Source organism: Chelmon rostratus, chromosome 20 (assembly GCF_017976325.1).
Source record: "Chelmon rostratus isolate fCheRos1 chromosome 20, fCheRos1.pri, whole genome shotgun sequence".
NCBI lineage: Eukaryota > Metazoa > Chordata > Actinopteri > Chaetodontiformes > Chaetodontidae > Chelmon > Chelmon rostratus.
In genome coordinates, this window is record NC_055677.1 from 2,013,423 (window position 1) to 2,029,279 (window position 15,857).

At 47.1% G+C, this 15,857-nt stretch overlaps 1 protein-coding gene across 1 annotated transcript in view; it reads left to right on the forward strand.

The window, feature by feature from the left end:
• Positions 1 to 15,857, forward strand: part of LOC121624260 (sodium channel protein type 4 subunit alpha-like) — a 130,837-nt gene that overhangs the window by 61,765 nt on the left and 53,215 nt on the right. The window contains exons 14-16 of the mRNA XM_041961913.1: positions 1,901 to 2,021; positions 3,700 to 3,938; positions 14,054 to 14,227. Coding sequence (XP_041817847.1) covers positions 1,901 to 2,021; positions 3,700 to 3,938; positions 14,054 to 14,227 — 534 coding nt within the window. The remainder of the gene's footprint in view (positions 1 to 1,900; positions 2,022 to 3,699; positions 3,939 to 14,053; positions 14,228 to 15,857) is intronic.

Consider the following 15,857-nt stretch of genomic DNA (forward strand, 5'->3'; position numbering starts at 1 on the left):
TTGATGTTTTTTAAAGCAGCTGAAATAAGGCTCCACTCTGTCTGATTAATTCTACCTCCAGAGCAGCTGTTCATACATCCAGGCCTTGTTCAGTAAATATTTCCTGTGGTGTTGGACGGAGTGGGTTTGTACTCGAGGTACTCAGTGCTGACACACGTGTGCTGTGGCTTTTCGTTACTCACCATCACCTCTCGGCTTCTCTGCGGGATTCACGGTAGCTGGAACTGAGCTCGTTAGGAGACCCGATGCTCGTCTGTTTCCTGCCTGACTTCTAGTGTGCTAATCAGGCTAACGTTAGCGTTAGTGACGGGCCCGTGGTGCAGTATCACCGACCCAACATCATGTTAGCAGAGCTGCTCAGGTGAAGGCGGCAGCCGCTGGTGAAGGTCGTGAAGATTGCATGCAGCACATGTGACCCCAAGATCTGCTCGACGTGGCTGTAATTTAATGAATTAATTAGTAATTAATAATGCTGATGCCAGTCGATACACACAATAATGGGAAAAAGTGAAGCACTGATTTGAAGCACTGCGGCCTGGAAAAACTTCATGTCTGCTCAGACAAATGAATGGAAACTCCTGCACAGGTCAGAAAAGTCTCTGACCTGCAGCCCACTGCTGCTGGGCCTGAGTGGGAGCTCAGAGCAGCTCTGGGATCAGTTTCGTGCTTTGACGTGAAGTCTCTCTGCGTCCTCGTGTCCATGAAGAACACGGACCTGCCGTCCTGCCGCTCAGACTGATGGAGAGACGAGTGGGAGGAGGAGAGAGGCGGCGCACGCTCGGTTGCCACGGAAGTGTTGCCATGGCGACCCACAGCAGCTAACGGAAGCCGAATTAGCGCACGGCTGGATGCTGTTAGTGTGTGTTTCCTGCTGTATATGTGTGTGTTTCCCTGGTGCTTCCCCGCCTGGCACTCAGACAGGATGTAGGCGTTGTCGTGGGCAGTGACCTTCAGGCCCATGCGTCACGTCTCATTGGAGGAACAGTTACCAGGAAGTGTTATGTAATTACACCTGAGCAAATTAGGTTCATCCAGGTTCATCTCTGTGAGGGCTGATTGGTCCTAAACTCCCCCGGGCCACCGCTGGGTTCATCTTCATACATTTATGCTGCGCAGCCGAGCGCCGTTCAAACCTACACAACTTTATTCAAATGTGGTGAAGCTCCCAAAGGTTTCACACGGGGAAATGTGTAGAAACTGCTATAAAACATCCTGCAATATTCAGATCTGAAACATCAGATCTGAATTTTTTTTTCTTTAATGTTTTTGAAAACGTTTATTAAAATCACATGATCTTCATCAGCAAACATGGACAAGAAGTCCTCTCAGAATAAGAGATTTCACTCATTTTACCTCATCTTTTGTGATGGAAAGATTGTTTTGTCAGTGAATAATTATTCTTAAAGTATGCTTTGAATCTGTATCTGCATCTCTGGTTGCTATGGTAACGATGCAGACCACTGTGCAAAGCCCTGATCTGGCTGATATGTGGTCAGATTCACTTGTTGGTATAAATTAACATAATTCATCCCGTCCTTCCACCTGGTGTGATGTGGCTCTGCCCCGTGGGCCCCCCTGCCGACAAGAAAACCTCCACAGTGAAGCTTCGAGGAGGCGTCTTGGTCACATGATCCAGAACTAATGACAGTAAACAAGGGCTGTATTTGACCCAACTTCAGTCTATGTGTGTGTGTGTGTGTGTGTGTGTGTGTGTGATGCTATTACCATGGTAACAGATGAGTGACTGACAGCTCATGCTCATGAATGAACCTTCAGTATGTGCGTTGGTGTGTTTCACAGCATGTATGTCTTCATGAATGTGTGTGTGTGTGTGTTTCTTCACTCTGGGTTAATTATGAAGGACAGAATAAAATAAACGACCCCCGTCTGTCCGTCTCAGGTCCCCACGTCCACCACGGAGCTCAGCACGATGCTGCTACCTCGCCCCTCGTCCACACAAGGCTCCGAGCGGAGGGGGAGGGCGCTCAGCGCTGCCAGCTACCTGACTGACGCCATGGAAGGTGAGTTTGAACACAGGGGCGTGGCCTAGGAAACACACCTCTCTGATTGGCTGGCAGGTGTGCAGGGATTGGATGAGATGAGACATCACTGACTTTAACTGAAGGAGGAGTTCTTGTCTCAATGTTTGACTGCAACCTTGTCTGGCTTTTTACCTCAGTGTGTGTGTGTGTTTCACTTTTATGTGTGTGTGTGATTGTGTAACCATGTATTTGTCTGTGTTTTGCATCCATGTGAGTCCGTTAACGCTTCTGTGTGTGTGTGTGTGCGCTTGTGTAATTGTGTGTCGATACAGGATTGTGTAACTGTGTCCGAGTTTGTGTGTGTGTGTGTGTGTGTGTGTGTGTCGCTGCCCCAGCCAACCCCAGGGGAACACTGGCTTTGTTTGTGCCAGAGAGTCGGAAAGGGAGAGAGACATAGAGGCAGACTGAAAGAAAGAGAGAGAGAGGGAGAGTTATCCTGGCTACCCTCATTAACAATGAGATCATTCCAAGTCCCTGTGTGTGTGTGTGTGCGTGTGTGCGTGTGTGTGTGTTTGATGATATTCATGTATTAGATTTTTGGGTTCATATCTGTCTAAATCTGCATGTGTGTGTTGTAAGTGTGTGCGTGTGTGTGTGTGTGTGTGTGTGTGTGTGTGGTAGGTCTGCTGAGTCACTGTCTCTCCCCTCGGCAGTCGCTGCTGTTAGAGAACAGATCATTATACAGAAAATACAGAAACTCACTGCTGTCCTCCCTCCATCCGTCTGTACATCCTCCCTTCTCTCCTTGCTTCCTTCCTTCCTTTTCCTCTTCCCTTCCTTTCTTTTATTCCTTTTCCTCCTTTCTCTAATATTTGCTGTGTATTTGTGTATTTCATTTAATAGAAAAACGACGTTCTCCGTCGCTCACCTTGTTGTGGTTTTCACGTTTATCCTCACGTTTAAGTTATTATCACATTTTGTTTAAATTGATGTACTTTGTGCAAACAGCAGGAAGTGGAAATGCAACATTTCATTTTATTCATTATTGAGTCTGTTGTACTTTCATAGAAATTATCAAAAATATTTTGACTCAACCCGGCAGTAACCAATCACGTTGCAGGAGGAGAAAAGGTGCATTTGTCAGAGCAGTACAGCAGAGACCTGATGATAACTCATATCACATTAAGTTTTTCTCAGATTTACTGAACTTCACTCTCCTGGAAAGAACTCGTTAAGACTCAAAGCACAAACGTTTCTTGGGACTTTTTCTGCTTCGGTTTCTCAACACCAAAGACTCAAATGATGGAGAAGAGATTCACATCATCTCTTTGATGATGTTTGTGCTTGTTTTCCAGGTTACATTTCTGATGGGATGCACCTGAATGCACCTCACAGACAGCCGCAGAGAGTTTCTAGTTGTTTAGATTTTATTTTTATTTCTTCTTAATTAGACCCGTTACAGACCCAAATCACACCTGTTTGCTTCCTTAAAGGGACATTTATTATCATCCCATTAAAAATATTTATGTGAAACATCCTCAATTCACTTATTTACACCGTCTCCTTCTTCCAAAATCCTTGATTGATCCATTTTTCTGGGCTCCTCGTCCTCATCAATCCTCCTGGTCACGTATCGGTGTATTAATTATCATTTTTATTAATTATCAGTGTTTAATTCTCTCCTCTGTTCCTGTCGGTTTTGTCCGGGGCCGTGCAGAGCTGGAGGAGGCCCATAAGAAGTGCCACCCCTGCTGGTACGTCTTCGCCCACCGCTACCTGGTGTGGGAGTGCTGTCCCTGCTGGCTGAGGGTGAAGCAGCTGGTGAAGATCATGGTGATGGACCCCTTCCTGGACCTGGCCATCACCATCTGCATCGTCCTCAACACGCTCTTCATGGCCATGGAGCACTACCCCATGACCGACGAGTTCAACGGCATGCTGAGCATCGGAAACCTGGTAGGACGGAGGGATGGGTGGAGGGATGGAAGGATGGATGGATGGATGGACGGAGGGATGGACGGAGGGATGGGTGGATGGAGGGATGGGTGGATGGATGGATGGATGGACGGAGGGATGGGTGGATGGATGGACGGAGTGATGGGTGGATGGATGGATGGACGGAGGGATGGATGGACGGAGGGATGGGTGGATGGATGGATGGATGGACGGAGGGATGGGTGGATGGATGGACGGAGTGATGGGTGGATGGATGGATGGACGGAGGGATGGACGGAGGGATGGGTGGATGGATGGACGGAGGGATGGGTGGATGGATGGATGGGTGGATGGATGGATGGATGGATGGATGGGTGGATGGAGGGATGGATGGAGGGATGGGTGGATGGATGGATGGATGGATGGAGGGATGGATGGATGGATGGATGGACGGAGGGATGGATGGATGGATGGATGGAGGGATGGGTGGATGGATGGATGGATGGAGGGATGGAGGGATGGAGGGATGGATGGATGGATGGATGGATGGAGGGATGGGTGGATGGATGGATGGATGGATGGAGGGATGGAGGGATGGATGGATGGATGGATGGACGGAGGGATGGATGGATGGATGGATGGAGGGATGGATGGACGGAGGGATGGGTGGATGGGTGGATGGGTGGATGGATGGATGGATGGGTGGATGGAGGGATGGATGGAGGGATGGGTGGATGGATGGATGGATGGATGGAGGGATGGATGGATGGATGGATGGATGGACGGAGGGATGGATGGATGGATGGATGGAGGGATGGATGGATGGATGGATGGATGGACGGAGGGATGGATGGATGGATGGATGGAGAGGTAACATGATGGAGATATGTGATAAAAAAAACCTCAAGTGAAATTAAAGCCAGATGTTTTTCACGGTGCGACTCAGTTTTGAGTAACCAAGACGTGACTCGAGTCTGACCGGGTTCAGGTGTTATTCAGTCTGATCCTGATGTATTACTGTAAGTCCTGGGTCTGTCCAGGGTCTGTCCTGGGTCTGTCCTGGGTCTGTCCATGTCTTTCCAGGGTCTGTCCTGGGTCTGTCCTGGGTCTGTCCATGTCTGTCCTGGGTCTGTCCTGGGTCTGTCCTGGGTCTGTCCATGTCTGTCCTGGGTCTGTCCTGGGTCTGTCCAGGGTCTGTCCATGTCTGTCCTGGGTCTGTCCTGGGTCTGTCCTGGGTCTGCGTCTCAGTGTGTCAGATCAGATTTTTCTGGATTCGTTAGATTTTCATGGATGTCGATTAAGATCAAATGTGAACTGAACCAGAACTCAAACTTATCCCTAACATCCTGCTGTATTTATCAGAAAGTTCGCTCTGGAACGATGCAGCACAAACTGAGTTTAAAGAACAGAAAGCTTCTCTGGGCTCAATTGTTTTGTCCGGTTGTAAATTATACTGGGATTGCAGCGTCCGGTAAAACTCGACTTTGCGTCACCGACTGATTCCACTTCCTCGCTGTAATCAACACACCTCCCTGTGTAGCTGCTGTGTGTAATTAGATCAAAGAATCGGCTTCACTGGCCAAGTCTGTGTGCACATATGACTCCGGTTTAAACATGTGCAATATGAACAAATACATGATGAGGCAATAAACAATGTGTATAATGACATTAACAACGTGAAGGGATTTCTGTTGACAGTGACAGTGAGTGATGGATGTACATGTTAAACTGCACCGATGGATGATTAAATAATTTAGAATATTAAATATAAAAATGAATTTATTTAAATTAAGAAGAGCAAACACCCTCCAGTGTCGCTTTAGTGATGTAGTGCTCAGCACATGACGGCTGCCTCTGACAATCAGTCCACTGACTCCATGGCAACAGGCCCCTTCCTGTTCAGACTGTGACACTTTCATCCAATAAACTGTGTCCTAGAACATGTATAATACCATGTGCAACATGTGTAATGACATCCCCATCGATGGCACTTCTGAGTGTTTTGAAAATGATATATCTTGTCCTCATTGGAGACATGTGGTGACTGTGCCAACAGAAAGAGCAAAAAAAGAGCTAACGAGCTAACGACTGACAAGCTAGAACAGTCCAGGCTTTAAAAGGTGAAGTTAATACATGCAGCAAACCCCACCACAACATGCAAAACGCTGATCTCAGAGCTGTTTCATCTCCACTGTCTGATGATGAATCTGTTCTGTCGGCACTGATTGGTCATTTAGGAGGAGGTTTAATAGTCTGAGATCTGGTTTCCAGGCCTCTGGTCTTTTCTGGGAGGAGCAGCGTGTAGAGCGTGAACCTCCTCATGAGGTGTTTACCAGGCGTGCTTGAGCCATAAACTTTTTGGGAAACAACTGCTGGACCTTTAAAGCGCCTCAAACCCTTCTTTTTTCTTTTACAATTTAAAAAGCTGGTGATGCAGAGAGGAGAAGCAGACACTGGTTTCTTTCGAGGTGAGTTTCAGTATTAGAGCTGACAGAAACGGGTCGGATGGCTTTAAACCACCGTGACGAACTCCAGTGTTTGACCCTGCAGGTGTGCTGACGATCCTGACAGGAGCTGATAGGTTGATGCAATATGGTAATCGGCTCACCTGAGGTGTGAAGGGCTCACGGCCAAAATCACCGTGTTGATCACACCTGCGCACACACACGCACACACACACACACACGTACCTGTCCGGCCATGTCAGGTTTCCTCAGCTCAGGCTCCAGGCAGCTGTGGGGGCCAGAGAATGGTAACACAGTTTCTAAGTAGAAAGAGTGGCTGTGGGTCGGCCTGCAGCAGTGGTGTTCAATCACTGGGACGAGGCCTCGAGGCGGGCCACTGTGGGATGGAGATAGACGCCTTTATTAACCCCGCGATGTCCCAGTTTTCAATCACTTGAAGGAAAAGCAAACAAAACCTTCCACAACTTTCTTTTAAGGTGTTTAGTGAGAATCAGGCTGGTGCTGGTCTGCTTCAGCACTTCTTCACTGTTGGTCTGGTCCATAGTCCTGCTGTTTAGCTTGGTGCCAATCCATCGATCACCTACATCTGCTTATCCTCTGCACAAACTGGGCAACAGGTGGGAGGAAACCTGCGCGATATATTTCAAAATGTCTGCTGTAAAAATGTAGAACAACATCCAGCCGGCAGAACTTCAGGAGTTTTACCGAAGCGGCAACAAAGAAGTAAAAACTGAGCCTCCATCATCCATTTTACTTTTTTTTTACATTTTACTTTACACCTACACCTCTACCTCCACCTGCACCTTCTGTGTACTCAACTTTTAGTACACACATACACTTCACGAAATTATATACATTTTAGTATATTGCACATTTCATTTTCATTGGTATTTTTATTGTCCACTGGTATATTTTATTCTGTCGGTACATTTCACTGTGTATATTTTATTCTGCTTGTATATTTTATTCTGTCGGTACATTTCACTTCCATATTTTATTGTTTATTGTTTAGTATATTTTATTGCCTTAGTATATTTTCATTCTGTTATATTTTTAATTGCTTTACGAATATTTTTATTGCATGTTGGTTTATTTTATTTTATTGTAGTTATCTTAATTTTATTCTTTCTAGTCTTTTTATCTTTCTTACCATCTAACATGGGGGTTGCAATGAAAATTTCATTGACATGCTCAATGACAATAAAGACTCTTGAATCTTGAATCCACTACCACAAACACATAGATAAATAGATGACAGCGTGGCTTGAAGTCTGACCTGACAAAACCTGGTTCAGGTGGAAGAGGTTATTGTCCTCATTCAGGTCTGGAAAAAGTTTGATTTTTTTTTTTTTGCCCCCATATTCAAACTCAACTCCCAGGTTGAAATAAAGTTTGAATCTAGCTGTTTGACTGAGCTGAAGGCCTCAGTATGCTTCAAACGAAATGCCCGTCAGACCACCAAACAGCGTCGACACCTTCTCTCCTCTCCTACGTCAGACTTGGGATCTGCATCAAATGACTTACGTAACTTCCTGAAACCAGAAAACCGACCTTCAACCAACACTGTGGCCGAGCGCCTTCCTCTAAAGCAGCAGTAATGAAAGGAGCGACGTTTCTCCTGCTCCACCAGCTCATATTGTCCCAGGCGGTTTGAAAGTCAGTCAGGTCAGCAGGAGGCAAAGCTGACCGCGATCAACGGAAGACTCCGAGCTGATTAGCGTAATTAAATAATCGGTTTGATTTGCGACCCATTATTCTACATGTGCACCTGCTCGGCTGTCCAGACAGCGCGAAACACAACCCGGAGGAGCAGCAGTTACATAATGTTGCCGTCACCTCCTCTGCAGTTTGACGCAGCTGTGCACTTCTGCGGCGTAAACAGTCCGAACTTCTTCCTCGATTCGATTTAGAGCCGCTCGGGTTTCAGATACGGGCCGAGCCACGTCACCGGGATCTGATTGCAGGCCGGAGTCGCTCAGCTCTCTCGAGGATAAAGCCTCTAATCCTCACAGATGTTTACATAGCATTTAGCTAGCCTTTCTGACGGACAGGAGAGCCTCTGCTGCGTGTGTGTGTGTGTGTGTGTGTGTGTGTTATGTAAGGCAGTGTGTAGAGGATCATGTCAGGACAGCACTGTACTGACAGAATCAATGTCGTCTAATGCCCTCACTGTTTGCTGTTGTTTGCCGTGTGCTCTCCAGCGTCGCTCTCTGGGTTTCACATATCAATATTTCCATGCGTGTAAAGATCTAAAGCATACATACCATTTAGTGCAGGCTTTTATCCACAGAGCTGCGCTGTGCATTAAGTGCACAGCCTCTCCTGAGTGGAACAGTGGAACGCACAGTTTGAATGATGAATTTGGTTAAAGCCGCTGATAGCATGCGTGCATTCAGCCTGACATCCCTGCTTTGTGTTTAGGTGGGGTGAGGTGTTTTTGTTTTGCTCCGACCAATGAGCACGGAGCGATGTGTCTGCACCAAAGCTGCATTCGTGTTTGTCAGGAGCATTTTTTGCAAAGATGGAAGAAATATGTTGATTTAAGAGTTTTTATCTCTGGAAGTCAACTGAACATTTACTCACGACCTCTTTTTAGGAAACAGATTTGTTCCCAAAACAGAGAAATTCATCTGCGCTGATAGGCGGATGATTGGGTCCTGCGTCTCCAGCCGGACCCAAAGCAGTATCCTGAACTGCATGTCCCAAGACGTGGAGTCCAGTCCACAAAGCACATGTGGACTGGACTAGACCTTCACCCTCCAGAGCCTCTCCATCATCCTGGTGTACATCAGTTTACAGAATAAGCGGTTGATGTTAATGTTGACCCTGGTCCTGCTGCTCGGAGGCGGTGGTCCTCCGTCCATCGCTGTGAGCTGTGATTTGAAACACATTATTTTTCTTTCACTCATTTTGACTCCTTTCACCAATCAAAACAAATAGACACCGAGCCGTCAGCACCTCAGGCTGAATCTCCTCCACCCTTGGCATCCTGTCAGTGCAGATATTTCTAACTAACTAGACGACATCTACCCGAGCGACGGATGAGGCTCCCCCCGAGTCCTCCATCTCTGCAGTCTCTGCTGGAGGTTTATGTTCAGTTTTCTTTCCAGCAGCCAAACCACGTCCTGCCGGACGAGACCCTGATTCCCCAGTTTACCAGAATCCCTCCGAGTCCTGCAGGACGTCTTTGTTTTCTGACGACCACAGAGGCTGCAGTCCCTCCGGCCCCCTGATACTTGTTTTCTGATTCAGGACTCTTCTGGTGTCCGTCAGCCGGTTCCAGTGACCTTTTGTTCACAATACGAAACTGCTGCTGTTGCAACAGAGGCTTTCAGTGTGACTCAGGCTCCTCGTGACGAGTCCAGAGTCTCCTCTGGAGGACTTGAGGACCTTGCAGAGACTTGAAAGTTTTGATAAGAATTATTTACTGCCTCCAGTTTTCCTCCCAGTCTTGTTAGTGTGAATGAAAAACGACCCTGAAAGTTGCTTAATGAAGTTTCTTTGTGTGTGTGTGTGTGTGTGGGGGGGGGGGGGGGGGGGGGTGCACACACACACGCAGGCACACACACACACACACAGAGTCCTCTGCTGTAACAGTTATCTAAGTTAGTCAGCACTGTGCCGTCCTTGCTCAGGGGCACTAGGGCAGTGCTGGGGAATGCTAAAATTCGGGGTCTCTCTGTTGGTCCTGAGAAACCTGAAACGAGTTTACGGCTGAACAAAGAGTTATTAGTTTAGACAGTTTAGGACAGTGAGTGGCTTATTGTCACAAATATTTTAAAAATATATATTTTATGGAAAAAAAATCTTGATGAAATCTCAGATGAATAATTTGTTCTCATAAAATCCACCTGAAGTGAACGTGTCCAACAGCTCTGACCATCCTTAACCTGCCTGTGTGTGCGTGTGTGTGTGTGTGTGTGTGTCCTGGTACTTACTCATTACATCTGCCTGATTGTGACAAAAATAATCGCGTGTCTCCCTCGCACAGACTCTGTGTCATCCTCTCTCTGCTGATGTTACTGTTATTAGTGAGTGCTGATGTCAACATCCCCTGTTTGTGAGCCTGCCTGCAGCACACACACACACACACACACGCACACACACACGCACACACACACACACGCACACACACACACACACACACACACGCACGCTGGTCGGAGTCGTTTTTCATCCCTCAGTCAGTGAATCAGAGACTTTGCCTCTGCAGAGACACACACACAGTCCTCAGTGTCTGAACTTGAAACTCTCTAGTTTGGATTTTAGACACACACCAGAAACACAGCTGTTGTTCAGGTGTGTCACAAAAACCCACAAGGATCCAGGTCTGGGGTCCACATTTCACACCGCTGCACTGCTTTGGATCACGCCTGTCTTGAATTATGTTCTGTAATCACGCCGACGTGAAAAGGGTTAAAGTCTGACTCATTAAACACTCAACACCACTGCAGGTTTGTCTGCTGGCCAATCAGAAAATCACACACCTGCAGACAAGAATTATCAACAAACATGGAGGAAAACCTGGTTTTTATTGTTTCTGATCAGCAAGAACAGTTTGATGTGACAAAGAGGAACATTTGTGTGACGCTTAGCGCTTCGGCTAAGGGTTAGCTTTGTTGTTATTGTGTCTTTGAATACTTTAACGTGGCTGATTGGTCAGGTCGACGGCTCATAGGTGATTGACAGGCACGTGGGCCAACGGATTGAGAGTGATTGAAATCAGAGCTGAGAGCCAATCAAAACACAGTAAGTTACTGACAAAAACTACCATTCATGACTTTTAAAAAGCTATATGAACATTAAATATCCTTTTTTTATTATTATTATTATTATTTCCAATTGAAATGTTTCTAGCGTTCACAGCGGAGTTCACAGAATGAAAAGTATGAAGGCCTGACGTTTTCCTCCGCGTGCCCTTCGAGGCCAGAGGCTGCAGCTGATATTTGACAGATGAACTGCGTTTAACTTCATTAGCGTCGCTCTGCCCGACGTCAGCACGCTGTTACACACACACTGATCAGTAACACCACCTCGCGACACCCGTCTGACTCCAGCGGCGCTGTGATACTGCAGCATCAGTGAACCACACAGGACCAGTGAACGCAGCATCTGCAGCCAGGCGGGACTCAAAGCACCAGTATGAACTGTCGCTTCTTCTTCTTCTCATTTGTTTAAATTTCACACTCTGAGCCTCTTCCAGGATGATTTATTTCGCATTTCCCCTCTTCAGCTCAGAGTTTTTTCTCAACCTTTTTGTCCCAAGAGAGCCTCCTTCACCGATACATCACTCACTTAGATGTGTGAGAGAGGGAGAGAGAGGCTCTTCTGATGTCAGCAGTAATAACAGCGTGATTGTTGAGTAGCTAATCAACGCACTACAGAGTTAATAGCCCGTATAAGAGGATCATCTGCGTGTGTGTGTGTGTGTGTGTGTGTGTTTGAGAGTGAAAGGTAGCCCCAGAAAGAGCTTGATTGTGTGTGTGTGTGATTTTGTCAGACACACACAAATGTAGTCAGACACACTCTATTAAACCTCAGAACTCAGTTTTTTGGGAGACTTGCACACACACACACACACACACACACACTCGCACACACATGCACAGGCTGAGACACACACAAACACATGTGTGTCACGTAGCGGGTGTCACATCGAGGATCCCCTTCTTTCTGGAACAACAAGCAGGGAGAGGGGCTGCACACGTGAATACACACACATGAACACACAGCAAACACACGCACACACACACACACACACACACACACACACGCGTGATGTAAAGCAGAGCGAGGCGAACCCCGGACAAGCTGAGGTCTGCAGAGAGAGAGGCTTAAAGGATCAAACCACAGGAGCAAACAGCTGAGACAAGTGTTGTTCGAATTAATCAGAGTTTCCTAAAATCACCACATCAAGACCTCGGCTGCAAACTCCAAACCCGGACCCTCGCTGGGCCTTGACGCTGCCGCGGCACAGTGAAGAACACGAGAACAGCACATCCTTTTTCCTGCTGGGATCTGTGATGCTGAAGACTAAACATGGAGGCTACGTGCTTAGCATGTTTTCCTCTTTCCGACTGGTTTGCAGAACTACATGATGCTCCACCAGCGGACAAGCTGCCACAGTGGAAAAGAACAGCAGATCCTTTATTCCTGCTCTTCAGAGATCTATTTAAAAAACCACACCTCCATCTCCCGCGATGACGGCGCTCCACCGAGCAGATAGATGTCACGCACAGACCTGAGACCTGCAGCGATGCAGAACAGATCCCTCTCAGACCTGCTTAGACTGGATAGTCTCTGGACCCGTCCTGGGTCGGGTCTTGTTTAGCAGGAACTGACCTGGATCGTAATGAAACCTGGTCTGGCAGCTGTCAGCACTGTGATAATAATATGATTCCTCTTGAAATCACTTCAACTCAGCGTCTCCCATAATAGCATTTTAGCATGCACACACACACACACACACACACACACGCAATATGAATGATGGCTCATGCTAGCGTACGCTAATGTTAGCATAGCAGGTCAGCGCGCTGGAACGTCCCTTTGTTCTTCAGCTGAACTCCTGTTGCCTTTTAAAGAACTTGTGTACTTCAGCTGGAGTTACAGGAGGTGACACCTGTGTGTGTGTGTGTCTGTGTGTGAGAGAGAGTCTGAAACTAACCCAGTCTGAAATGTCCTACCCTTTGGCTAACTCTGCCCTTCTTCTGTGTGTGTGTGTGTGTGTGTCCTTACCTGAATGTGTCCACTTTTTAGCGTTGTGTGTGTGCGTGTGTGTGTGTGTTACAGTTATGTTCATGTATTCTCAGTACAGAGATGATCTCCTTGTGTTTATCATTGTGTTATTCTGTATCTTCATATATGATTTAATTACACACACACACACACACACACACACAGAGCTCAGAGCAGAGCTCAGAACAGAGCCTTTTCCACTGTGGCAGCTTGTCCGCTGGTGGAGCATCATGTAGTTCTGCAAACCAGTCGGAAAGAGGAAAACATGCTAAGCACGTAGCCTCCATGTTTAGTCTTCAGCATCACAGATCCCAGCAGGAAAAAGGATGTGCTGTTCTCGTGTTCTTCACTGTGCCGCGGCAGCGTCAAGGCCCAGCGAGGGTCCGGGTTTGGAGTTTGCAGCCGAGGTCTTGATGTGGTGATTTTAGGAAACTCTGATTAATTCGAACAACACTTGTCTCAGCTGTTTGCTCCTGTGGTTTGATCCTTTAAGCCTCTCTCTCTGCAGACCTCAGCTTGTCCGGGGTTCGCCTCGCTCTGCTTTACATCACGCGTGTGTGTGTGTGTGTGTGTGTGCGTGTGTGTGTGTGTTACAGTTATGTTCATGTATTCTCAGTACAGAGATGATCTCCTTGTGTTTATCATTGTGTTATTCTGTATCTTCATATATGATTTAATTACACACACACACACACACACACACACAGAGCTCAGAGCAGAGCCTGCAGGTGTGTTTCCTGAGGCTGCAGGTAAAGCAACAGGTTGCCTCCTTTGCTCTTCCTCACTGTCTTCATCTGGGACACGTGTTGATGGCTCATCCATAACCATCACATTCCTCTAACATGTTCTTCTGTCATCCATCAGTGTAAAATAATAATAATGATCAAACTGTGTGTGTGTGATGCACTGACGTGTTTGCTGTCTGTGCGTCAGGTGTTCTCGGGGATCTTCACGGCAGAGATGGTGTTGAAGATCATCGCTCTGGATCCGTACTACTACTTCCAGACGGGCTGGAACATCTTCGACAGCATCATCGTCTGCCTCAGCCTCATGGAGCTCGGCCTGTCCGACGTGGAGGGGCTGAGCGTGCTGCGCTCCTTCAGACTGGTAACTCGCTCGCATCACGCTGGAAACTTCACCGCGTCACCAAAAACTCCTTCTAATGCAGAGATTTCCCTCTTCGTCAGTCATGCTCTCTTAAATCAAGCGTGAAATAAGTCCGTGAGCTCCATCATAAGCACAGATCTGATGTAAGTTAACCTTCAAAAAAAACATTACAAAAGAGGGAACAGTGCACCTGCTGGCTGCTATGAGCGGGTTGACTGACAGCTGACGCACCAATGAAATGATGGCAGCACTCTGTTGGACGATCCAGCAGGTGATTGGCTGTTGGTGAACGATGTCGCTCAAAACAGAAGTGCAGGTGTGGGAAACTTTGCTGCACGAGACGAGGACGGTGGTCGTCAACGTCGACTGAAAACACACACACGCACACACACGGAGAAAACACAAACACACACACACACACAGAGGAAACACACACACAGAGGAAACACACACACACACACACAGAGGAAAGACACGCACACACACAGAGGAAAGACACGCACACACACGGAGGAAACACACACACAGAGGAAACACATACACACACACACACACAGAGGAAACACACACGCACACACACGGAGGAAACAAACACACACACACGAAGAAAACACACACACACACACATGGAGAAAACACTCACACACAGAGGAAACACACACGCACACACACGGAGAAAACACACACACACACGCACACGGAGAAAACACACTCACACACTCACACACAGAGGAAACACACACGCACACGGAGAAAACACACTCACACACACACACACACGGAGTAAACACACACACACACACGGAGAAAACACACTCACACACAGACACACATGGAGAAAACACACTCACACACAGACACACATGGAGAAAACACACTCACACACAGACACACATGGAGAAAACACACACACACACACAGGAAACACACACACAGAGGAAACACACACGGATCCTTGAAGCCGTTCCTCGTCTGTCGGTGTCGATCTCTCCGAGTGTCACTCTGGGTGTTGTCAGTTTCTGCTGGAGGCAAACACACACAGACGCACTTTCATGTCGTTCTTCTGCTCGTCTTTCTTTTTGTTGTTTTTTTTACTTTATCTCCTGGTTTTCCTTCTTGTCCTCCCTCCCTTCCCTTTGTTCTGCGCTCGTCGTCTCTTTCCGTCTCGCCGCTGGTATCGAGAGACGCTGATTCGTCCGTGGAAGCTGAACGATGTCACCGACAAACAAAAGCAACACGAAGCTCGACCTGCTCGTATTTCTTCTTAACAGCGATGAAAGAGATTTTAAATTAAATCTTTTTCTCTCAACATTTTAACCGTGACCTAAAAACCTTCATGTCATGATTCACTCTAAATGTTTTCAAGCTGAGTCAGCTTAAATCCTCCGATCGGACTGAAACCCTCACCTCACCGTCCCTGCGCTTGGTTTGTTCATTCAGAGACGTCTGTTCATGAGTCTGTTGCCCCAGTGCATGCTGGGAGGTTTCCATGCATGCATACCAGGATGTGCCACATGAAAACTCGTAGGATGAATAGTTATTTAGATAGTTGGAATTAGTAAATGTACATTATTTATTTACTAAGAGAATTAAATTGATGAGTCAGAGAACTGGAGACAGAGCAGATGAG